At 43.0% G+C, this 26,459-nt stretch overlaps 1 protein-coding gene across 2 annotated transcripts in view; it reads left to right on the plus strand.

Annotated features, from left to right (window-relative positions):
* The window catches only part of SNX30 (sorting nexin family member 30), a 48,903-nt gene that overhangs the window by 709 nt on the left and 21,735 nt on the right, over window positions 1-26,459 (plus strand). For both annotated transcript variants that reach the window (XM_071731970.1, XM_071731972.1), the window contains exons 2-3: window positions 19,327-19,515; window positions 25,351-25,461. In XM_071731970.1, coding sequence (XP_071588071.1) covers window positions 19,327-19,515; window positions 25,351-25,461 — 300 coding nt within the window. The remainder of the gene's footprint in view (window positions 1-19,326; window positions 19,516-25,350; window positions 25,462-26,459) is intronic.

Raw genomic sequence — 26,459 nt, forward strand, 5'->3', positions numbered from 1 at the left:
CCCTCCCCAGATGAGTCTGGACGCTTCAAGAATTGCTGCAGCTCCCTCGCCGTCCCGTTCCTGTAGCTCGCATGGGAAGGCTTGGAACTGCCGTTACTTCCTTGCTGCCAACTTGTCTGTGATTGTTCTCTCCAGAGCTGAGCTCCTGCCCCCTTTTTCACAGCAGTGCAACGTGGAAAAGATGCTGTTGCAGGAGTGTCTGTGGCAGCTGCCCCTTCCCTGGCTCAGGCATGAGTCCGCGGGATCCTAACGGCTCCGTGAACTGCCTCCCCCGTGTGTGGACCTTGGGTGCGATAGTTCCTGAATGCAAAAGCAACAGTGGCCGTGCAGCACTCCTCTTATGAGGATGTGGTATCTCTGTAGCCAATTTTGTAAGGCAGATTTTCCTGGGAGCAAGGGTTGCAAGAGCTGAGATGGGTTTGAAACTGCAACAAGTATCTGGGCTGGGTGGTGTGCATAGGAGGTGACACAGAGCTGCTGATGGCTTCCTATGGCCACTGTGCCTGTGAACATGGAGATCCCCTATGAGCAGGGTGGATCTGCTGATCTCCAAAGTCTTGGGACTGCCAGCAGCATCTGGTCCAATACTCTGGTGCTATGAGTCAAGGTTGTCTGGCCTCTTGTATGTCACCTTTTGCTGTCCTGGCGCTGTACTGTGTGGATTCAGTGCTTGTTCCTATCCATGTAAAGAGCTCTCTCCCTGAACATGTCCCCACTGTTGCTCTAGTGGGAAGTCAGGCTTGCTTGTTCCTTTGGGAACATATTCCTTCATCTGCAAAACTTGTCTCAATGTTCATGGCCCTCAGGGAGAAGGGACTGTGTGAGTAAGGTGAGAATAGGAGTTGCAGTGTTTTTTTGTTTGTGATAGATTGGATTTACTAAATAATTGGGTTGCTGTCTGATCAACCTGTAGCAAGTAGGAGTTGGCAGCTGTCTTCACAGGTCTGTTCTCATGCCAGGAGTGCAGTGGTGCTGCTGTACTCCTGCTGTGAGCACTCTCCATCCACATTGCTTTGCAGCTGATGGGACACTGTTCTGAGGAGACACTATTCTGTAACTTCTCAACTGTGGTAAAGAGCTTTTTTGCCTTTGGAGGACAAGCAAGCTCCTCTCCACTGTTTTGAGTTGCCTGAGAACTGTAGTGTTTCAGCTGTACTGGTGTTTCAGCTGTAGTAGTGTCCTGGTGTAGGCACTTGGAACCACAAAAAGGGGCTGAGGTGAGCGATTTTTAGACCTAGGAGCATTTCTGTGGTTGAACTGGAAATGGCACTAGTGTCGTGAGCCTTGCAGAGTACAAGGATTTCAAGGAGGAAGAGAGTAGCATTCTTCTTTTTGCATCTAGCTGAATTAGCAGAAAAAGTCAAATGTCTGATCCTCCTGATGGAAGGAGTCCAACAGCTCTGTGTCATAAGGAATGTCCCTTTTTCTGCTTAATACCTAATGAACCAACAAGTTGAAAATAAGTTGACTTCTTGCCCACCTCAGGATGAACTGCAAGCACACAGGTGTTCCTGACTTTAAGGCAACAGTAAACTTCAGCTGCTGACACTGTATTGAATAGTGAAGAGAGCAAATGTGTGAGTTCAGGTAAATAGGCAGAACAGCCATTTAGATAGCTGGCATGTCTCTTGGTTTCAGTGTCTGGTGGTGGGTCATTAATCACTTGAAAGGCTGGCTTGATAATCAGCTAAGGATGTTGGACGGCGCCAACAGTTGGGTAACAGGGATGTTAGTGTTCTAGTCTGTGTCAAGCTAAGGGCTCTGCGACTGTTCTTGACTAATTCCTGAATGGGAGATGTGCTTCTCTGCTCTTTTGGCCTTTGTGGAGAGTCTGGTGGAGCTTGATGCTGCAGGAAAAATTTGGGTTGAAGTCTCCTGCTTCAGAGTAGCTCTGAGTCAGAAAGCTTCTGTGAGGACCCCTGTACAGGCCTGGTCATGGATAGTGATGTCCCTCTGGCATAGGGATAGTGGCAAAGGCTGACCCACCACCAGAGACTAGACAACTTGCTTTTTCTGAGCTCTAATCTGCTCTGAACAAACATTTCCTGATCTAAAATAAAGGTGCCTGAGGCTGGAATCCTCTGAAGGGGATTTGTCTGCTCACATAGCAGTGCTTCTGGTTCCACTGCCACAGATGCACAGCCTGGAGAGGGTGAACTTCTGCCATTACTGCTTTGCATTTTTACAGCACACTTTCCATGCTTGTTTGGAGCCTCTGAGTAAGGACACAACTGTCCTGAGTCAGAGGAACTTGGAGGACAGGAATGCTGCCTCTGTGTCTCCTTATGTTTTTTTATTCAAACATGGAAATAAATTCTTAGCTTAGACCCTGTATGACTCTGAAGTCCTGTAAACCTGGAGTTGCTGTTTAAGAACAGAGACCAGTGCCCAGTGGCCAAGAAGGCCAATGGCATCCTGGCCTGTATCAGAAACAGCGTCACCAGCAGGTCCAGGGAGGTGATTCTTCCCCTGTACTCAGCGCTGGTGAGGCCACACCTCGAGTACTGTGTCCAGTTCTGGGCCCCTCAGTTTAAGAAGGATGTAGAGGCCCTGGAACAAGTCCAAAGGAGGGCAACCAGGCTGGTGAAGGGACTCGAGCACAGGCCCTATGGGGAGAGGCTGAGAGAGCTGGGGCTGTTCAGCCTGAAGAAGAGGAGGCTCAGGGGAGACCTCATTGCTGTCTACAACTACCTGAAAGGAGGATGTAGCGAGGTGGGAGCTGGACTCTTTTCACAGATGACCTCCAACAAGACAAGAGGACACAGTCTTAAGTTGCGCCAGGGGAGGTTTAGATTAGATATTAGAAAGAATTTCTTCACGGAGAGGGTGATTAGGCTATGGAATGGACTGCCCGGTGAGGTGGTAGATTCTCCGTCCCTGGAGACATTTAAAAAAAGACTGGATGTGGCACTCAGTGCCATGGTCTAGCAACTGCTCCAGTGGGTCAAGGGTTGGACTAGATGATCTCTGAGGTCCCTTCCAACCCGGCTAATTCTATGATTCTATTCTATGATTCTATGATTCTATAATGGGAATGGGAGTGGAAACCTTCTGTGCTCTTCTCTGTGTCTCCTTCCCTACTTCTTAGGCCCTCTAAGCAAAACAAGTCTTGAGTTTTCTGAACCTTATGAAGTGGGCTGCAGAACTTTAATTGTCTGAAACAGCATCTTTGTTCTGACTTGTAGGAGAGAACTGTTTGAGTAACTGGGAAACCTTGGCATATGAGCAGCATCTTATATCTGAAATAAAACATACATTTCAGGTTAAGTACTTGGCTTTCACAGTGTTTCTGCAGCAAATGCGAGGCAGTCTTTCTATAAAGGTCATTCTGTTCCCCTCAAGTCTAATTGCATAAAACATTACATGTTGTGGTACCTGACAACCATCAGCTTTTTCCAGCTTATTATCCCTTTACCCATGCTAGCTTCCAAATAAGGAGGCACCCAAAGCTGAACCTTAGCAGTACTGACCCCTTTTTTTATTCTTTTGACATCAGGTGAAAGGGAAACATGCAGGAGGAACAATCCCTCAGGATGCAGGGCAAGATCCATTGCAGAGTTAGCTGTAAACTGAGTTCCAGCTCTCTTACAGAGCTTTTGGAAGGCATACAAGCTAATGGAGATCTGCTTTTCAGAGCAGATCCTCTCCAGAGGAAGGTAAGACAAATGGGGAAGTGTCAATGCGGATTTCTCTCCTTTTATTCCTTTGAAAAGGAAGTTCTGCTTGCATGTGACTACTTGACTCCACTAGTTTGTCACTTTTGATAGTGAAACTGCTCTGTGCACTGGGACAGACACTTTGACACTGAGGTCAAGAAGCATTATTAACTGGTGACAGAGTTCAGAGCAGAGGGAAGAAGCAGATGGTGTCCTGCTGCTTGATTGTACCCGAGTGGTGGTAGAAATACAGTAAGACTCATGCCTTGTCTTTGGGTCTGCTGATACCAGACAGCTGAAGTGAGCTTCAGGGCATTTTTATGGGTGATGTATCAAGCAGAGCTGTTGTGGAACACCAGGCTTGCAGTGAATGCAAAGCTTGAATTGCTAATTCATGGAGAGGGATATTAACACACTTCTACTGCAGGCTTCTGGTTACTAACTCCGAACTATTTCTTGCATGTGACCCCTTGCTCATCTGTTTGAGTTGCCACCCTGGTGAAACCCTCTCCCAGTATTAGCACCTGATCAAGTACAAATACTTGGTGTGTTTGCTGGAGTGCTCACAGCCCTCACATTCTGCAAGGGAACTTGGCAGCTGTCCAAAAAAAAAAATTACCAAGAGTTTAGAGCTCTCCTGCCAGCCTCTTTGGTTGCTAGTTTATAATTACTGCTCTTAACTTTATCTACCCACAGATGAAACCAGTTTGCAGGATAATCTGAAAGTTTAAAATAGATTTGCCTGAGTCTCTACAAACTTTTTCCTTGTCTGACTCAGTAAGAACTGTTAGTCCAGGACTATGCATTGCTGTTAAAATAAGCTCTAGGTAAAACTCTCAGTCTTGGGAGGGTCTGAGGACAACAAGAAGTGAGAAACTGAAGATGATGAACTCATGGAGCTAAATCAGTATGGATGAGTTGATCTCTATTCACATCTACAGGAACACAAAGATGACAATCAAAGGTGAAGCTGAGGCTGGAAGTCACCTCTAGGAATCTTGTAGTCCAACCCCTGGGCTCAGAGTAGAGTGAGCTAAAGCAGTCTGTGAAGTTGCTGAGTATTTGTCTGGGCAACGTGTTCCTGCATCCTGTCACCTACAAAGTAAAATTTCTTTCTCATGTTTAAGTGATGCTTTCAATATTTCAGTTTGTGCCTGTTGTCTCTCGTTCTGTGAAGTCCACTGAAGAGAGTATGTCACCAGCCTCTGCACACCCTCCCGTCAGTTATTTATTTACCCTAGTGGTAAGATGCACTGAATATTGTTCTTCCCATACCTCTTTTGCTGTGAGACACATAGTTGGTTCCTGGTCAGCTTTTGCACTGGAATCTGCTGTGTGTGGTATGGTTTGTTTGTTGTTTTGTTTTGCTTTTTTTCTTCTGCCAAGCTGCTTCTCAGCCAGTCAGCCCTCAGCGCATACTGCTGTGTGGTGTTATTCCTGCTAGGTGCTTCCTTATGTTGAATTTAATGAGGTACTTGTCAGCTCACTTCTCCAACCTGTTGGGGTCTCTCTGAGTGATAGCACACCCACCTGATGTGTTGGGCACATCGCACAGTTCTGTACCACTTGCTGGGGATGTACCCTGTCTCATCATTTAGGTCATCAGCAAAGGTGTTCAACAGTAGTGGCCCAATTGCTGTCTGATGGTGTGCTCTGTTACTGAGTGCCCTCCACCTGGAATTTGTAGGATCACAACACTTGGAGCCCAGCAGTTCAGCCAGTTTTTGGCCCACTTCACTGTATGCCTTCCTGGCTTGTACATCATCAGATTGTCTAGGAGGATGTTACGGGAGACAGTGTTGGAAGCCCTCCTGAAGTTGAGATGAACCACATTAAAGCTCTCCTCTTTTACACCAGGCCAGTCACATCTTTATAGCAGGTGTTGGATTGGGTAAGCATGTCTTCCCTTACGTCCATGCTGACCTCTCATTGCCCCATGTTGTCACAGCTTAGCAGTTTGGGTGGACCAAAAAACAGGACAGAATTATTCTCTATTGTGTCCCCCCCCTCCATCCTCCCAAAGGGAAGATACAAGGGGAATATGGAGGACTGGCATAAAGTTCGAAATTAACAAAATTTGAAAAAGTTATTAGAAGAGCGGAAAAAGCAGTAACATGGGATAAAGAATAAAAATAGAAATGTACACAAATATATATGTAACCCCATGTGGAAGCTGGCACAGATAGGTGCCTGAGGGCCCCTCAGGACTGAGGGCTCCAGGGCTCTTCCCATCACCGATGGATGTGGATTCTGAAGGGCAGGTGGCAGCTGATGGCCAAGGAGCGCAGGGGAACAGCAGCGAAGCACAGAACGGGAGCAGGAGAGGAGGGGCTGCGGTGTGCTGAGCTCAACAGGGAATGGGCAGGGAATAGAACCCTCTGTGTTCTGCCCCTCTTATGCTGAAAGCCTTCCTGCTTTGGTTCCTCAGACAAAAAACTATGACACATACCCTTCATGTGTTTGGAAAAGGTTTCCAGTATTTGCTCAATCACCTTCCCAGGGACTGAGGTGAGGCTGAGTGGCCTGTAGTTCCCTGTATCTGCCTTTTTGAAGATAGGAGTGACAGTTGGTTTTTTTCCAGTCCTTAGGAACCTCCCCTCATCACCATAGTAAAGATAAGAGAATTGAAAGTGGCTTTACAGTGCCAGCTCCCTCAGCACTTGTGGGTCTGTTCAGACCATGGGTCTGTTCAGTTTGTTGAAATGCTCCCTAACCTTGCCTTTCCTCAGTGATGGTGAGTTTGCCTGGTTCCAGACTTGACCACTGGGCTCAGGGGCTTGGGGTTGCTGAAGGCTGATCACCTCAGTAAATTCTAAGGCAAAGAAATCACTGAGAAACCTGGCATTACCTGTGTCCGTTGTCAACAGATCCTCTGCCCCATCAGGGCTGCTTTTTCCTTGTTCCTTGTCATCTTTTCCTGTTCTTAGCCTTTGCTAGAATTGTTTCCATCCCACTAAACCTATACTTGCATGCTCACACAGTGTCCCTGTGTTCCTCCTAGGTCTACTTTGCCCACTGCTGCCTTTTTGTATTTGAGTTTATTCAGGAGCTCGGTGTTCATGCATGCAAGATCTCCAGTCACCTTTGATTGATTTCCTGCTCAGTGGGATTGGCCACTTTTGGGGTTGGAGAGGTATTCTGGAAAATGAGCTAGCTGTCCTGGAGACCTTCCTAGCAGGCCCCTGAAATCACTGAGGTCTCCTCCCTGGCTGTCTGTAGTTGTGATCCTGCTCTTTGCACTTCTGCAGCTCACAACTGCTGTGACTGAGGCAGTCCCTACCTTTGCATCTCTTGACAATTTCTTCCATTGTTCAGCAAAGCATTTCCTCTCATCACATTATCAGTCACCTGTGTCAGGCAGTTGTCACTGATGCATTTGCATTGTCACTGATGAAACCTTAATGGTTTCCATCACGTTAATGTCACGTCTGCTGCACTGTGCTTCCAACAGATACTATTATGATTCAAGTTATCCATAAGTACATGCCAATGTAAGACTTATTCAGTAAATTCCTGTCCTTGTCTGCAGAAGAAGTGCTTAAAGGACTCAGGGATGTTGTTTTCCTCCTAGGATGGTAGGATTGCTAATCTGGTTGACCAATCTATTAACTGTTTCAGAATTCACCTGTTTATGAAGCTGTTTTCTCTGTGAATAGGGATTCACTGCCCTGAACAGGGAGGTTATGTTGCCTTACAGATGTGTATTAAATTTCTGAACCAACCTCCCTAACAAGATGAGGGACAACTAGCACTTAGGTTGATGCAAGTGTTTGTCCCAAGCTACATGTCTCTAGTACCGTTACTTTTTTAATATTTCCATCTGATAAAACTGCACATAGCTTCTTTTGTATGGCCATTGTTACTTTGTTCTTATTTCATCTCAGTTGAAGGAGGGGTGTACTTTGAGGTTGAATTTTGTGTTGCACAGCTTTCATAATCTTTTCAGCAGGATTGCTTCATAATTAATGAGACAGAGCATTGAAAACAGATAGTCAAAATGTATGTAGAGGAGCTGTGTTCTGCATCTGGGTTTCAGAAGGGACAGTCTTGGCAATAACTTGTCAGCCATGGTGGAAAAATTTATGCTTGGTGGTTGGAAAGAATCCTCTGGGCTGCCTGTGCTGGAATTCCTCAAAGCTGCCTGACTTACTGGTTGCTGTCTGAGCTTTGTTGGAGAAGGGAATAACCAGGTGGATTAAGCAGCTCTGGTTTTGCAGCTGTGTGGGCATATCATTCTCCTGTATGTGTCTCAGGGGTTTGTAATTAGCCTCAGGCAGTGTGTCTCTGTAATTAGCATGTCTGTAATTAATGATGGGAGGGGCAGTGAGTAGTGTCAGAGGCTTTCTTATTGACACTCTGATTCGGGAGATGTCAGTACCTAGATTAACCTGAACATCATTTTCTGGTCTTCTAGCATTGGGGACTACTCTAGTGGTATCTCAGAGGGTCTGGCTGTCACACTGACCAGTCTGTTCCTCATCTGATGGAGAGGCTGGTTTCTGTAAAGTAGGTCAGGAGGCAAGACAGGCATTCATACCATGCAGAGAGGTTTAACTCAGTGCTACTACTTGAAAACTTGTCAAGAACTAAACTTCATCATTGAGATTGTAATTTGCAGGCATTTTCACTCTGCAGAAAACAGTATAACAATTAAAAATGGCATTTGATCTGTTGTATGTCTCAGGATTAACTTCACTGAGGTTTGTTCTCTGATGGCCTTGAGCAAGACCTCAACCACTGCTGTGCTGACTCCTCAGGCTGTGGCTGATTTGGGTGCCAAGCCTGGGTTACAGCTGGGACTCCCAAGCTCCAATGCCCCAGTGAAATGGGGCAGAAAGCTCCCACCTCTGCCTTGGAGATGGTGACAGCTGCAACCCTGAGGTTTGAAAACTGGGGGGAATGTGTATCTCCTCGAGTTACTGAGGCAAATAATTGACAACAAAGTGGCTGCTGGCAATACTGCAATAATTACTGAGAACCAAAGCCAAATCTAGTGGGCTGCAACATATTTCTTAATGAGTTAGCAGTCCCAATGCCAGTCCCAAGGTGAATGGTTTATTGACAGGTGAATTTAAGAGATACTCTTTATTTTAAAAATGGGGATTGTTTGGTAGAAGGAGGTGTGTTGCCTTCAGCTGTCCTTGATACTATCAAGCCAAAACTGATGATTCTTAACCAGGTGTTTGACAGAAATTGTGAGGTCTCTGAGATACCATGTGGGTGATACAGGTTAGTGGAAAACAGAGAAGGAAAGAGCTGCATTTAGAGTGGTCCTGAAAGCATTCGTTTCTTTGGAGAGCATCACTGTTTTAGAGCCACTGTTAAGTGTCTGCTTCTTTGAAGCAATAAGCAGTAGAAGTTACTCTGGAGGTGAAAGTGGTGATGTCTTTAACAGCTGAAGATGGGCTTCTGCTGGACTCAGCTTTGTCATTTGATGTGTCTTGACTACAGCAACACTAGTGTGTGGGAGGAAAGACAATTTGTGTAGATTTCAACTGTCCAGGAAAATGACCAAAATGTAAATAGCAACTGACTTGACTTGCTTTTAGACCATACCATGAAATTAAGGAATGCAGACCCTGCTGTGAGGATGATAACCTCTCTGCCAACTTAATAACAGTTGCAATGGTCTGTATGTTAGTGATGGGATGGCTCACGGCACTGAAGTGCGTGCCTTAATCTCGTTTCTTCTTTTGAGTCTGAATTCTAATCTGGAAAAAGAAAAAAAAGAGGTATTTTGGACCACCCTATACAGATTATCTGCTGAGAGTAATTTATAGCCTGTCAAAGCCAGAATTCAAGCAAGGAGTGAAGCTTCTTTCTGTCACGTCTGTGTCTACGTTGGCTCAGTGCCCTGTCCTCATACACTGAATGAAACTTGATGTATCCTTCTGAAGGATATAAAGACCATCTGTTTTGAAGTCTAGGCAGAGTTGGATTCACTTTTCCAACTAGCTGGAATGACATGATGTGTTCCTTGAGAGGAATGTGCTGTGTTGCTCAAGGGCAGAGGAGCCTCTTCCACCTCTGCAGAAGATGGTGTTGGCAATAGCTAATTTCAACCAGCTCAGTGGTGAAAATGCTGGTGTGGAGATGGTCAGTGATGAGCCACCCTAGACAGTACTCAAACCCAGCTTTTTTTGGTAGAACTGGTACCTTTATATAAGGCAGATTGGACACTGACAAGGGGAAGCTGTGTTTTGGATTGTCACTAAGAAAATCCCTGGAAAATCTTAATACCATTTACTGCTTGCTGTAAGTTTGATCTCTTAAGGGCTTGTGTGCTGACTTTCAGTGTGCTGGATCAGTTTCCTCACTTGACGCCAGGTGTGCCAAACACCTGTATGTGCCACAGTGGCTGGCAGGAACCTGCGACATAAAAATGAAGGGTGTTCCTATAGATGAATCTGTAGGTTTCATGCCTTGTTTCTTCCCCCTGCCAGTCTCTGTAGTTTTCACACTGTGAGGAAATACTACACTAATGCTTTTCCTCATTTTCTCACCTTAAAGCAGGGAGTGAAGTGGTCGTACAGTGTTGGGTTTTTGGTTGTGTATGGGGTTTTTTCCTCTTTTTTTTTTTCCTCTTTTTTTTTTTCCTCTTTTTTTTTTTTTTCTTTTTTTTGCTTTGTTTGCTTTTTGTTTGCTTTTTGTTTGCTTTTTGTTTGCTTTTTGTTTGCTTTTTGTTTGCTTTTTGTTTGCTTTTTGTTTGCTTTTTGTTTGCTTTTTGTTTGCTTTTTGTTTGCTTTTTGTTTGCTTTTTGTTTGCTTTTTGTTTGCTTTTTGTTTGCTTTTTTGCTTTTCTTTCAAAAGATATGCACTTTGTTTACTCTGTGAACAAATGTTTTTCTGCTGGAAAATGTCTTGTTTACCTTGTTTCCCTTATGTTACACCTGTGTAAACTAATTCTGAGACCTCCAAGAGCACAGTCTTCCAGCTTTTCTAGGGTTTGGGATGAAAATATGAGTTCTCCCCTTTGGTTATCTCTGCCTCCTTTACTTACACAGTAATGTCTTATCAGTCTGAGTTGCTCTCATGAAACCTCCACTGGTCTTGTGTGGGGAATGCTAATGCAGCTTATCTGAAACAGTGATTGTGAGGAAGCCCACGCTGTAATACAACATGAAGTGTATTCTCACTTGTTTAAACAAGTATTCACCAGGATGCTACAGTTTACAGTTCTTTCTAGCCCCGTTATATTTCTTCTTCCTCTTTTTTCTTTCTGTTTCTCCCCAATCCTTTGCATCTGTTCATGTTTTAAAAGCATTGCTGTTTGCTCTCAAAAACATCTCAGCCTAGTTAATACTTTGGTGACACTGGGTACCCCGGTAACTGTTGATGCAGCTAAACCTACCTCTTGAGCACGAGCAGGAGAACACTGCTTCACAATGTGTCTGCAGAGCACTAATGCAAAGCAATCCGTCTCCAGAAGAAAGCAGTTTAGTTTGGACAAGCTTAGGAAACTGTTTCATCTGCAATCAGATAGATACAAATCTGGCTTCTTGGCTTAGGAATGAATGCTAGTCATATGCTGAATTCATCTTGTCCTACCCGTGGTTGAATTGTGGCTTCTGCTTTTCTGTTTAGAAGGTCAGAGCTCAGATTCTGAAAATGGAGCTTTAAATACTGCACTGGGGAGTTAGGCTTGTTTGTTAACAAGATTTCATCAACTCTTTAGCACATTTGATTATGATGTTCTGTGCAGAACCCTTGATAATAATTCAAGTCATGTAACAAAAAATATTCCTGAAACAACCTCCTCCTTGCAGATAGATGTGGAACTTAATGGGTCTTGAGAAGAATAACTGGAGATGTGACTCACAAGGTCTGTATTTTCCTGAGTGTTTCTGAAAATGCCTGGCTTCTGCCTTTCGCAGACATCTTTGATTTTTGAAGATAGTGGTGTTGGTGTCTGCTTCCTTCTACTGAGAGCTGTAGAACCTTCAGCTGTGCTAAATAATGCAAATCCAAGTCTGCCCAAATGTTGAAGTCCATTACTTTTCTTTGGGTCACAAACACTTTTCTTTGATTTTCTACAGCTGAAACAAAACTTAATCTTGCTGGACAGTTGCCAGATTGTCTTTTTACTTAGAATGATAGATAAAGTTTTCTGCAAGGACTCTAGTGCTTTGTAAACAGAAGCTAACTTTGGATCTGGGACTGTTTCTTCCAAGAGAAAGTTCATCCTGAGGATGTGTTAAAATACCTCTTTACATGTAAAATCTGCAGTAAGAGAACTATAAGATGTGGCACGTATCCAATTACTCCTTGGCGCTTTCCTTCCTGTTCAAAGGGTATGGGCAAGTGTATGTGAGTGAGAGTTAATAGGACAAAAGTATCACCTATCCCTTTACCTTTTGCCTATTTAATGTGTCTGTCAAATAACAACCCGCTTAGTCTACCAGATGTATGGCCCTCAAAGCCTTTTAACCTTTTGTGCACAAAGTAGCAGAATAACTTGGTTTACTATTAATATTGAAGGACCTAAAATCATAGAATCATAGAATGGTTTGGGTTGGAAGGGACCATAAATCTTATCTAGTTCCAGCCCCCGGTGTGGGTAGGGACACCTTCTGCTAGACCAGATTGCTCAAGGCCCCATCCAACCTGGCATTCAACACTTCCAGGGAGAAAGCAGCCAGAACTTCCTTGGGCAGCTTGTTCCAGTGTCTCACCACTCTAAAATTAAAGAATTTATTCCTGGTCTCTGATTTGCTTCTAATGTGTAACTTGACTTAACTGCTGTGAAACATCTGTCAGGTGCCACTCATTTAGTTTTCATGTCATACTGCACACTTCCCCTTCCAGGCTTCCCCTATGAGACTAGGAAGAGGGACCACTCCCCTAAGGACTCAGTGAGAAGACAGACAGATACCCAGACTGTATATACAGATTTGTTTGATGTACTTCGACACCTCCTTGTGCCACTCATCTTCTCCCCTGTGCACAGGAAGGCTGAAAGTGAGGTGTATTGTAACGGAGTCCCTGAAGACTTCAGCAGCCAGAGGTAGAAGATGGCTTCTTGCTCTTGCTGAAGACGTTTGCAGGAAACACTTTCATGCCCACATTTGTACTTTGGTTAGCTTAACTGTGATGACTTATGGGAAAACAATCCACAAAGTAAAATGATCTATTCTATAAAATTTGGCTACTTCTCTTGATAAGGAGGTTGGCATCCCACGACCCCTGTGAGTCGTCTTTGAAAATGCTTGTGTCAATCATGTAGTCTCTCTGTGAAGCTTGTTCCAGTGTTTTGCTGCCCAAGTGCACAAGTGCAAGGAGACATTATTCCAAGTATATCTTTACAAGGAAGCATGCTCTCAGCTCTTGAGTGGTACCAAACTGCATGCTGTTACAATCAGCTTCTGCATCTAAAAGTCTTACTTTTTCAGGGATACTGAGGGGTCTGTCTACAGGCAACTCTGATCTACAGAGCAGAAAAAGACATTTGAGTGATGAACTCCAGAACACAGTCATCAGATTCATGGCTTGGCAGCACACTGCACTTTGACACCTGTTTAAAATAACCCAAGAGCAAATTGGTCCAGCCTTTATCTAGTGGTTGTTTGGTTAGATGAACAAAATACCAGTGGGGCTGTTGAAACTGCAGAGGGGAGTCCTGGACCAGGTACACATACCTCATGAGATTTAGGGGCCTTCTGCCTAGCACTGGAGGGCCTGCACACCTGCTGCACAGTATATCCTTTAGGGATAGTAAAAAAACGGGCTTGTGTCCCCAGCACCCATCTCTGTCTTTCTTCTGCTCACACATTTCCAGGTAAGAGCAAGAAGAATTGCTTCTGATTTGTACTTAATCTGTATTACTTTTAAAATAGCCTCAACCTTGGAGTCTGATTCTGGATGGTTAATATAAGTGAAAATGCTGACCTTTAATCTTGTTGCCACACATACTGTGGTCTCCCTTCTGTTATGGGAGAAGGATGTCAGGAGCTGGTGCACATGAAACTGCTTACCCTTTTCTAGAAGAGTAGATCTAGCCTTAAAAGTTGAATGTTGCAATTCTTTCAGACTACCGTTTACCATTTTGTTGTTTGTGGATCTATGTAGAGACACAGTACTTCCATCTGGGAATTAATAGGGTTTTGGGAATTTAACTGTGTGGGTTTTGTTTGTTTTTTCAGCGTTGTAGAGCATTACTGCCTTCTTATCCTCCCTAGTGTGCATTCTTCCTTTTCTGCAGTTTGGATCATCAGTTTGGTCACTCTTGCCTTAAAGTAGCTCCCCAAAGATGAATTACAGAGAATACATGTGAAGAAACAGAGGTGACCTGTAGAAAACAAAGTTCGATGCCGCTTCCTGTTAGAGAATGAAACTGAACATGTGTAAGGAGGAAGCAAATACCTTTTTTCCCCTTGCTCTGCATCTGAGTAGAAAGAAGTAAAGGGATTTGTCTACAGCTGGCAGTGAATCATAGTCTTGTGCGTACTTGAGATTTCACCATACAGATGCTCTGTGAGATATTCTAATAAGATGCTGTGCTGACAGTGACAGGTGAACAAATCCATATGTACTGGGGGCTGGAAAGGTGCTTTCTGCACAGAGCTGACCCTAACAGGCCAGTTGCAGAGAATTCCAGAAACAAAAATTTCAGCTTTCAAAACCTGCTAGGCTAAGACAAGTAGTTCTGTGAACATGCCTCTGAAAGCCAAATTAATTCAAGCTTTTAATAATACTCTGGAGAATTTACATCTAAACCATGTTAGTCACCAACAGAAGTTCTGCTTTGGTTTGTTGAGTATTCGAGGTCCAAAGGTCTGTTTAGTTTAGGTTGTTCCAGGACACTGTGTGGAATTGTTGTCCCTTTGGTGTGACTGTAGCTGTGGTTGTGTGTCTCTGGGAAGCAGGTGGCAAAAAACAACAGAATGCATTGAAACACAAGGAGAAAGGTACAGCACTCTGGATTTTGGAAGCCTGAAAGAGTGATGCAGCCTGAAAGAGTGATGCAGCCTGAAAGAGTGATGCAGCCTGAAAGAGTGATGCAGCCTGAAAGAGTGATGCAGCCTGAAAGAGTGATGCAGCCTGAAAGATGTGATGAAGCCTGAAAGAGTGATGCAGAGGTCTTGAAGTTAGGCATGGATATTTGGGGGTAAATGCAACACTTCCCTCTAGACAGCAGCAGTTCTAAGTGTCTCCTACTGTCATCTAACCCTTGTTGAACGAGAACATCAGGTGGCTTCAGGCTGACCCTTTCCAGTGATGGGCTTATCTGTGCTTGGAAGACTGGGGGATCAGCTCTCCTATTTCCTTCAATGGACTGCTGCTTAGATAGCAAAACAGTCTGATTTGTTTATCTTAGGGCAAGTGAAAACTAACATTCAATTTGTACAAGCTGCAGTATTGACTACCTGCACTCAATGTGTCAGGAGCTGATCTTCATTTAACAGTAAGCCAGTACCTACAAAATTTTAGACCCTTCTTTTTACCCTTCGGGGGTTGAATCCTGGATGCCTTCTCTGGTGTGTACTACTCCATTAGAGGAGGCTGCCATGCAGAAGATGAATAGCAAGCTTCTGAGGTTTTACTTTAAGTAGATCCAAGCTGCTCTGTAAATCTAGAGTCTTGGAAAGTCTCCTGGGAGAGTGAAGGAGGGAGAAGATGACATCCTCTGGCAACTTCCCAAATCACTTTGCATCTTGCATGCATACTTCTAAGTTTATAAAATGAAGCTGAATTTTAAACTTTGAACAAGTGAATTTTTTGATAGATTTATATCTATTTGTGAATAGGATAACTATTTAAGGTGTTTGGACTGCATAATGGGACAAAAGAATGTGAAGCTGCTTCTTTACCAGATAGCAGCCTGCATAATTGGCAGGGATTATGAATTTCCAACACAGGCAGTTAGATCCTGCTTACCCTGCACTGCATGATACCAAACTTGTGCTGCTGTGCTGCTAGAGTCATCAGATCCCATGTATTCATAAATTTATGTACAAAGCCATAGGAATGCATATAGAGTCTGCTTGTAGGTGTTGAACGACTGCACAAAATCCTGGTAGTTAACCAGCTGGTGATGAACATGAAAGTCTAAGTGGTTTCTGCTTTGGTTGTGAACCAGGCCTGCCTCAACCTTTACTTGTTCAGCTTCAACAGGTGACAAAGCTGTGACACTGGCCTGAGGAAGTGAGGAATGAAGCTGAAGATCTTTGCTCTTCAGAAAAAGTTTTGAAACTTGAGAAAATATTAATGGATTCACTCTAGGAGTCAAAGAATGTCTTGTCCAAATCTGTCTTTTATTCCACCTGCCTGGCTGCCAGAGGCATCCTTCCTGTCTCCCCATTGTGGGACTGTTCAGATTTGAGGCAGGCTTGGCTCTACTGTGAGCTACAGGTGCTGTGAAAAAAATGTTTTTTTTCTGTGTGAAAGCTTTGCCAGCAGGAGGTGGTGGCTGGGACTTGGACTCCTCCAGTCTCTGATAATATAGACAGGTACTTAAACCAGTGGTGAGCTGCTACGTGGTGCACTAAAGGTGAATGGAGCTGGTTCATGAGTTCCTGGCACTGAAGTCTGACTCTTACGTAAACCAATTAATTGTAGTCAGTGTTTCAGGTGCTTGTTGGTATAACTATGCCAAAGGTAGAAAGGCAGATGGCTGCAGATCTTTCCTTCCAGGCTCTGCAGGATGTACACCTCTTTCCGTGGTAAAAACAGAGTAGGATAGACGATGTAGTCTTGCTTCCCCACCTGCAGAAACCCCTCCAAGTCCCATGGAAAAAAGCCAATGCCTATTAACATGACGATGAGGTGCTCTGCTGAAAGGATTACAGCCTGAGACAACTCAGATTTCTAGGCCATCTGCTGTGACACCTCTTCCTAGCAAGACTGTAAGACTTTGATCCTGCCTACTGTTCAGCAGTTGTCAAGATTGTTCCTTGTACAGTTACTTAGGAGGCACCACCCATTGAAAAGGAAAAAGTCAGCTTCTCTCTTGGCCTTCAAACACTGAAAAGTAGCCGAGTAGCAGGGCACAATGCCAGCTGTGACTGCTGCACAGTAGTACTGTAAAGGTGCACAACCTCTGTCCTTTCCCTCACTGCTGCCAGCAGCCTTGCAGCTTCTAATTGAAGCTGGTCTAGAAGCTTTACTTGATGTAGATCTGGGGTGTTTCATCTAAGGTTGAGGTCAGACAAAACTATCACAGCCTTTATTTTAAGAGTTGAGACATTCCACAGGACCCATGACTACAAGAACACACTTAAGCAGATTGAAGTGTATTCCAGCCTCCACAAACCTCTGCCTTGCTTAAAAAGTGCAAGACATGATAGTATGATCATGTCATATTCCAACAGAACTGATGAGGGAAGTCACTAACTTTGTGCAGCTGGCTGTAAATTTCATTGTTGGTCCTTCCTCTAATTGTTTTGACATGTGATGTACAGTTTTCATATTTTAAGCAGATTCCATCATACTTGAAGCTTTCTTTTGGCAGGTTTGTGCTAGAACTGTTTGAGATCTCCTATGCAGTATGGCTTAAGCTGCTTCCGCAACTTAATTCAGTTCCATACTGGAAGCTTATAATTTGACTGGCTGTGGTTCTGGCACAAAATTGGCTTATACTAATGCTTATTGCACATGAGCATTGAGGAGTTGTCTTTCCTTTTGGAACAGGAGACTAGTCTGCAGCTACTGCGGTGTCCCAGGTTTCATTTTTCTCTTCACTTTGCGCAGCCAAATTCTCCTGTCTAGCTGAATTGCAGATTTTCTGAAACCTTCTCCTGTTGCTAATCTTACCCTGTCTTCCGCTTGTTTTGTTCGTGTAACTCCAACAGAACTCCTTATCTGCCATGTTACTGTGGGATAGCTTCTTCCTGCTAGGTTGAGTCTGAGTCACATGCTTGTGCAGTTCGAGCTGTCTGCCTTATGTGAGAGCTGGCAAGCTCTGCCATGCTCACCCTGTTCTGTTGCCCTCTTAAGAGAGCATTTGACTGCCTACCTCCCAGATCTTGCTTACTTGCCAGTTAAATCTCAAATCTGTTGGCAACCACTTCTGAGCATTAGTTGGGAGAATACATCAAATGTGTTAGTAGGCAATAGTTTAGTTCACCCCTTTCTCAGAATGTCTGGGCTTAAAGCATTTTTCTCCCCACTTGTTAAGGCAGTCCTTACCTCAAGGTGATGAGCAGTACTACCACCATTCTGCAAGACTGTAACAGGCAGAGGGCTGTCCACAGGATCCCAGCAGTTCCATAGTGGCTTTGTGAAAAAAACTAGTAGGAACTCAGCCCTGTGCTTAGTCACTGTCAAAGGCAGACCTTAAAGTAGCTTTAATGTGAAGCTCTCATCTGTAATTCTGAACCATTGAACAAAGGAGGACTTCTTTTGAAAACAGGGACTGCCCTTGTCTGGCTGGAACATAAACCACAATTGCATAAGGAATACTGGTGGACAAGGAGGATCTTACCCAAACGGCATTGCTTTGCTGAGATTACACATTTCATTTAACCACTTAAAGAATGTGTGAAGCTGGGACTAAGCTGTAATTCTAAAACTAAAACACTTCTGTTTAATGGATTACTTGGCTCTAGTGATGTTTCTGTGTCTAGCAACCAGAAGAACCTTTGGCCTTACAAGGGAAGCACTGGATAAATTTGTTCTTATGGTAATAGTTGAACGAAGAAAAATCTCTTCTGTTTAAAGAAGAGCCATGGATCTTTGGGACTTTATAGTACTGTTGGCGGATGTTCCTGTGTACTGTACAACTTGTCACATGCTGTCAACTCCCTCTGCTACAAAACCAGAGCAGGGAACACATGAAGTTGTTGTGATGTTTACTGAAAGTGGGGTAAACACTAGCTGTATGGAGTAACTGGTCTGTACCAAAGTGTGAAACTCAAAGATGTACCAAACAAAAATGTACCAAACAGAAAGTTTGTTTTGTTTTGGATTTTGGTGAAGTTTTTTGCCTCTTTTTTGGTTTTGTTTTGGTTTTGTTTGATTGGTTGGTTTTGTTTTTGCTTCCCCTACTGATGAGTGAGTTTAAAGGAATTGCAGACTTGGTCTTCCCTAGGCAGTGGATGGTACTCTTGAAGTTGGGAGAATAGAGGGAGCAAGGACCTCTCTGAGCAAAAAAAGTGATTTCATTTGCCTTAGGAGTCCAGAAGGGAGATACGCACAATACTGGTGCTGGAGTGTATGACTGTCCTGTAGTGTAGTGATGACAGTTCAGTCTCTGGTGTCAGCAGATTTGGATGGTAATGGACTGGATGGAAAGCCTCCCATACTAGTTTGAGTAGTAGAGGCTGCAGTAGAAGTCTCCAGAGGTAAAGGCTGGCTGCATTCCAGTCATCTGAATTGTTGCCAGTTTGCCTCAAGCCTGTAGGTCTCTTCCTTTGCCTAGCTGTTTTGTTTTCAGAGTCTGACTTTGTTCAGCAATACTTAGGCTTCTTCATGCATAGAAACCAGGTTGTACTGTACTAAAGAGAGGTGTGGTGGTAATGTGCTTTTTCTTAAACTTGTGGAATAGTAAGCAGCCTAATGCTCAAAGCCCAGACCCTATGGGATTGCCCAGGTGACCTGGGAAAGGATGATCCTTGGAGCTGGTGAAATAAGTAGCCCTTGTAATGTATAAATGAAACTTGTCTTTGAGAATAATGTGCTTTACAATGAATCTGTTCACTTACTATGAGCTTGCTGCTTTTATCTCTCCAATCCAGGATCTCAGTCTACCCAGTGGCACACCTGTGGACACTTCTAGCCCAGCCTCTTCCTCATCTCTCCTCAACCGACTGCAGCTGGATGATGATTTGGATGGGGAAACTAGAGACCTCTTTGTCACAGTTGATGATCCCAAAAAGCATGTGTGCACAATGGAAACATATATCACATACAGGGTTACAACAAAGGTATGCAGTAACATCCTCCTTTTTTAGTACATTTTTCTTTGGGGAGGTTTGGGTTTTTTTAGGACATGTTTTGGACATCTGTGTCTTGCATTTTAATTCCTTATCTTAAGGACAGGAACTTAAGTGTCTTTCAGTACAGTGTGAATGTGCTGAAGGCGTAACTTCTCTGAGCAGAATGGCTACTTCTTCAGTATATAAAACTATACAAAACTTTCCGCATGTCAGCTTAGATACTTGACTCTGACTCTTAAATAGAACTGTTTGCAAACTTGCAAGGCCAGTTTCTTTCATTAACTTGAAAGTTTGTTCATATTAAGTAATCTGACACCCATCTGGTTTGAGTTACCTCCCCTGAAGGGGAATGTGCCTTTTTGTTAATTCAGTTAGTCATCTCACAATTTTAGTCTATCCTGTTCTGAAATGTTTTAAGCTTGTTGCTGGAAGCTTTTACCACAATTCCTCGTCACCTACCTAAATCATCATCTTGGTCCTCAACTGTAAATGAGCTTTGATGCAGTTGTTGGTACAGAAGGCTGTACAGCTCTTGCTAAAACTAAGCAGCCTAAGAATGCTGCTACCCAACGAAAGAGATACAAAAGAGATTTTTTTTAACATGCATTGTAGTTCAGTCATTAGTGCAATCTAATTACACTACTAGGAAAAGTGATCTGAAAAGTTCAGTGCAGTCAGATTTGGTATGCTGATTTCTCTTAACTAGCTCAGTTGCATTAGCACCAGCTCCTAGGTGATGCTGACATCTATTTTGGACACTTGTAGTTACCTAAATCAAAAAGTGTTCACTAACTTCACTAGTTATACACTCAATCCACTTGTCTGAGAATATCAGCATTCCTCTGACCTACTTATGAGGCATTATATTCAGGAGAGAATATTTTCCTTCAAGATAAGGAAGCCTTTACAGACCACAGGTAATTTTTTTCAAAATGTTTACTCCAAAGTTCTACTTCCAGGCTGTACAGGAGAAAATGTGGTTTCTCTAAAATAGGAGTTCCTTCTTACTGAACATTTAATGTAGGCCTAGTTGTTCTTTGTTGCTCTAAGTGTAATAATCTTGCAAGAAATGCTGTATCTTAACTACTAGAAAATATTAATAAATAATACAGGAAACTTTTTACTTGGAGCAACTTAGCCTTCATCTGTTTAATGATCAGAAGGAATAGGAATGAGATGCACAGGCAAATGGCTAAAATTGCCTAAAGTAGTTTCTTTCAAAAAAAACCAGATTATTCTGTCAAGATAAAATATCTCTATGCAGTGGCACCCTAATAATGTTACTGTTTGGAAATCCGTATTTGTACAAGGGTTCTTCTTAAAGGAGAAGTCTGGAACATGGGTAAGGTGTTGACTGTATTTAGATTAGATGTATTAGCCAACAGTGTCTTGTTGTAAAATTAAAAAAACCCAGCTGCATCCTATAGTTCTGGTGTTTCATATCTATCTATCTGTCTTTTCACACTTATTTGGGGTCTTGCTGTTGCATGTAACTCTGTGTCATATTTATTACAATACCATTGTGAAACAGTGCTTAATTTGTACTATCAATGACCATGAAAGCCTCACCTCTTCAGGTTAATTATTCTTGTAAATGTCTGGCTAACCTCTGGGGTCAGCACCTATTGCGCTACCATTATTTTAAAAGGACAGTTTGGAAGACTAACAACAATAATGCTGTACAAACAAAGTACAGCAAAGTACAGCCTCTTTGATGCCAAGCTCATAGCAAAACACACCCTTGTAGCTGAAAGCAGTGATTAAACATGACAAAAGAAGATGCACAGGAACAATCCCTAGGCAGTGATGTGCATGAGTGTTGATACTCACACTTGTAGGTTATAGGTCAAGGTTTTAAGCAGACCTTACTCCTGTTGTCAGTGTAAGGCCATACCTTCCCACCACCTCCCTTGCAGCCTTGCATGAGAGAGGGGTCTGAGACCTATGAAGAGCTGAAAGTATCTCTGGTGGCTCTGGATGGTGAAGCAGGGATGGCTGCAGGTTCTTTTTTTTTTGTATCCACTGAAGAATGCTACTGGAACTTCAGAGGTTTGGATAAGCATAGGTCCTAGAATGAGTTCTACTGACTTCCTTGCTGTGGAAATCAGAATCACTAAGTGGAAGAGGTCAATGTAGTTACTAGTGCTGTAATGTGCTCTTGTGGCTGTGACTGGACACTGCTGTAGGGAAAAGTGTGACCTGAACACAGCCTTATTTTAGTGTTGTGTTGTTCTTTAATTATTGTTTAGAAAGGTCCTTCATTGTAACAGCAAGAAAGAGAAATTTTGCAGCATGCATGATCTACTGCTGTCTTTGTCAGCGGGTGCTAGTGACTAAGGAAGGATCCAAAACATTTGACCCAAAAGAATGGCTTGCATGAAAGCTGAGAAAGAAGCTCCAAGTTCACTTAGTCCTTGTATCCCTACTTTCATGGTTTTCCTAGTAAGGGCCAGGTAACATTCCCCAGCTTGTCTCCTGGATGAACACATTTAAAGAATGCTATGGGAATCCCAGAAATGATGGGGATGGTGATTCATACCTGTTTCTCTTGACTGTTTTGTACCCTGTTTTCCTCCTACTAACATCAGTTCTCTTACACCAAGAGGCTAGTGACATGAAAAAGGTGGGTGAAACTTGTACTAGAACGTAATTGGTTTTAGCTGTGATGATTGAAGTGTCTTGGGTGTTCTTAATGACATACCTTTGTGCTCTTGAGATAGACTGACGTGGACTTGAGAGGGATTTTATTTGTCAGATCTTTCTAAGGAGGGAGGGGGTAAAACCTTATGTAGTTGTTCCTCCCAGGGAAAAAGCAAGTAAGTGCACTTCTATGAGTTTTATTCCCTTTCCCTCTCTGCCATTCTCTTTCTAGTTGAAGATCTTTCCACAAATTTTAATCATAACATGGGGGGGGAATACACAAATAGGTGTAGTGAATAGAACTAGGATACAAAAATACTTCCACGTAGTCATCACAGCCTAGCTTTAGGTTTGGCTGCTAACTCCTTTCAGGAAAGACAAGAATCTTATGCAAGACCAAGACAGGGTGATTGCTTTAATATTGCCTCAAGTCAAAACTATTTAACAGCAGAGGTAAATGCATCTGTAACTCTGCCTGCTTTCCAGCAAGTGAAACCAAGACCAGAATACTGCAGTGCTGGCTTCTGGAACCGTATTGGAGTCTTCAATAAATGAAGAAATAATCGTGCCAATTGTTTCTGGAGGTGGAGAACTGCCACATAGTTTTCTTGGCTTCCTTTGGGAGAGACACATATGAGAGATCTATGGATCCTACTGAGAAAGCAGGAGAAATTTAACTGTGTCAAAAACAGAGACCTTTTGCTTGGTATCCCTGGATTATGGCAAGACCTTCCTTTTCATGTACAGTCTGGAGAAAAAAAATAATGCGTCCCAAGCTAATGAACAGTTTGATCTTAGATTCATATTCTTTCCATTTTCGTAAGATGTCATTAAAACCTTGAAGGGCCATTATGTTCTGTCCAAATAGTCTTTGAAGAGCTTATTTGCTGTCTAGATTTGACACCCTGCAAAGCAAGCACTGAAATGCTAATGAGTATTATGTATTTTTATCTGCCTCCCTCTGAGGAGCAAAACCTGATATATGGAAAGCTTTATAAATCTGCTTGCAGTAAAAATGCAGGAGCAGTTTGCTTGAGAGGAGGGATAACAAGTGTAAAATTTGTGCACTGGGACTTATCCTGCTTTCCTACTTCTACACTAAATGGTACCTGTAGAGTTTTTCTAAACTTTTAGAAGAATCTTGATTAATAAGATTGTCAGTGCTGGCAGATGGGGCACTTCACTTTTCTTCTCATGCTACAGGATAAGACAGTGTACTGTCTCTGCATCCTGGGTAGTCTGATTCACTGACTGCTTTCTCTTAAGAAGCTTTTCCTTTGCCCAATGACAACCTGTTCACAAAAGCTTTCCATGCTACTAAATTATTTGTACATTTTTTTTAAATTTCAGATTTTGTCCTCCAAGGCTGATAAGTAGCTTCCCTATCAAAAGAACAAAGTAGTCAGCACCACTGGCTGATGAGGGCTCTACATGTGCATGAATTATCCTGTTCTAGAATAACACCCCTCAGTCTCTCTCTCATTCAAAACATGTGAAAACAGTTCCTATGAAGTTTTTGAATATGTCACTCTAAGACATTAAACAAGCGGGTGTTACTCTGAGGTGCATCTGAGGAAGACACAAATCTGCAGTGGATGTTTAAGTCTTTGTAGTCCCTCATCTACAAACACAACTGCTCCACTGATGAGCACTCAAAAATGTTAGTGCATGGGATAATTTGGATCTCTTACCTTAGTTAGCTGGGCAAAGAAGAGAGGAGGTGAACTTTTCTTCTTTTCTATGCCTTCCTTTTCTAGAATCTAAGCCATTTTGTAGGTAGTATTATGTTAGCATTTTGTTTATGGTATACTAGAACTAATCTTCTGTTGATAGTGTATTGAAGTTGCTGGCTTCCCTGTAGTGAAAATCCTGAGTGGAGATTGGTAGTAATGTGCAGTAACTGAGGATTTGGAGCCATTCATAGAGCAAGTAAGAGATGGATTGTGTTTAAAAGCTTCTGTTTGGCTCTCTCCAAGTATGTGGCAGTTGCTCTCAGTCTGGAGGTAAATACAGAATCTCTGCTGGAATTTAGCAGGTGGTTGTAGTGACTAGGAGTAGCAAAATAACTTAATGCTGGACTCAGAACCAGCTCAAAGCTAGGAGAGCTGGTGTGTTCTGCAGGGTGCAGTGCTTCTGTTGTCCAGCTGTGGGCATGAAGTGTGCTGGCACTGCAGCATCACCTTCATTGCAAGATGCGCTTGATGCTGCATGTAACTACATACAGCTCATAGGCTTCTCCTGTGAGCTATGCTTCTTAGTGGGACATAACAATCAGGGCCGCTTCTAGTCAAAGCTATGGCAACAGCAGAAACTCCTGGTGGTGTGCAATTTCCTTAGCACTTTTAGGAAGCTGCATCATGTGCTGTGCAATCCAGTCCCAGCCCACCTGGTCGGCTTTCCAGGCAGTGATCTGTTCAAGGAAAGGATAAAACATTTGCCAGCATATTGCAATAAATATGCATTTCTCTGCATATTTTAGCTTAGGTCTGAACTTGAAATGGCAAGTTTAATTTCTCACCCTGAAGAATGAAAACTTTGAAGATTTAACTTTATGTACTGATATCTTAAATCAGGCATACACAAACCTAATGTGAACAAAGTAGCTTCTTCCTCTTAGAAGTCAACAAAAAAAGTCCTTTGGCGGACCTAGCAATAGCTTATGTTCTAATCTTCTAGCCCTGAAGGAGTGTGATAAACCTGCCACTGCTGTAACACAGTAGTGGTGAAACATTTTTTTACCCACAGTTAATGTACCTCTTAGAGTAACCAAGTCATTAAGTGTCTCTGCTCTTAATTCTTGATGGCTAAAATAGTCTCATACTTCGAATGAAGATTTCATGGTCTTCCCTGCAAACTTTTAACTGCCAAAAGATTAACATGGTGTGCAGGTCTCTTCCCAAACTCCTCCCATAAAGTTTGTTTGAGCAGAACATGTAATGAATAGATCTTAAGAACACGTCAGCTCCAAGTAATCATTTTTCTTATTGCTGTCTTTCCCACTGCTTGGAAGGCCAGAGGATCTTTCTCTTGTGCTGGCTGCAAGCACATTTTTGGAGAGGGAGTCCCAGTGCAACACTTGTCTAGCCTCACCTGTGCCACAGATGGCTGGTGCTGCATTTGCTGCCAAGCTCTGAAGGGAGAGATTTCAATGCACACTAGGCTTATCATGTTCTTATTTTCCAGACCACACGAGCAGAGTTTGATTTACCAGAGTACTCTGTCCGCCGACGGTACCAGGACTTCGACTGGTTGAGAAACAAGCTGGAAGAGTCTCAGCCAACACATCTCATTCCCGTAGGTAGCTGCTATTTTAAAGACAATTCTGTATCTTTATTACAAGAGTGATATTTGGGTGAAATGTCTATTTAAATATGGTACTTTGTTCTCTTCCAGTATTCAGGTTTAAATATTACATTGTCTCCTAGAGGAGTGGGAAGAGCTCCCCATTTGTGACTGATGATGACAAAGCTTGTATGTTTCTGGGGTGGCACACCTGAGCTTTGGCAGCCTCCTGTAGGGCAACATATGGTGATTGCATTTGTTGTTGTTTAAATGAAATAATCTTCATCTGTTTGCTCAATTATTACATCTAGATTTCCAAGTATCCAAGGCTTATGAGAAGCCTCACAGGTACTTCAAGTCTTAGTCTCAGATTTCAAGATGGCTTTCTGAGCTGGTTTTAAAAGACAGTATTTTAAAACTACTTGTGCTAGCATTTAGTGGCACAGATTTACAAATCCTAGCCTCTGGCTTGATAGCTACTGCATACCTTCAGTAGGCAGAAGTTCGCCTAATGAGAGCAGTGAAACTACTGCACCCTTTCTTGTCACTGAAGCAGGTAGTCTGACCACCTTATGTGATACGAAGAGGTTGATACTGAGCTTCAGCAGTATGTTTCTCATGTTGAAGACAGAAAAAGGTAGGAAGCCTGTGAGACCACCATGCTCAGCTCTTTTGCACTAAGGCATTCAGAAAGGCCCATAGGAGGGGAATTGTTAGGAAATAGCAAAACTGCTAGAATACCTTAGCTTGCTCCTGGGGAAAGATTCTCTGCTCTTCCTCCCTCAACAAGGACTGGGGTATGTGAGCAATATTCAGTCAGGCTGTTCCAGTGCAAAGAGCTAAGTCCTTAATTTCTATGGAACTTGCCTCTAAGTAGAATAGTGGCTTAGTCTTGCAAAAATAAGAAATATTTCAGAAAATCATGTGACACCACTAACTGGCAGCAAATTTGTTTGCAGAGGGGTAGTGGGAAGAAAAGGGAGAGAGTGAGCTTGCTAGGGTATGATGGA

This window comes from Heliangelus exortis, chromosome Z, assembly GCF_036169615.1.
Source record: "Heliangelus exortis chromosome Z, bHelExo1.hap1, whole genome shotgun sequence".
Lineage (NCBI taxonomy): Eukaryota > Metazoa > Chordata > Aves > Apodiformes > Trochilidae > Heliangelus > Heliangelus exortis.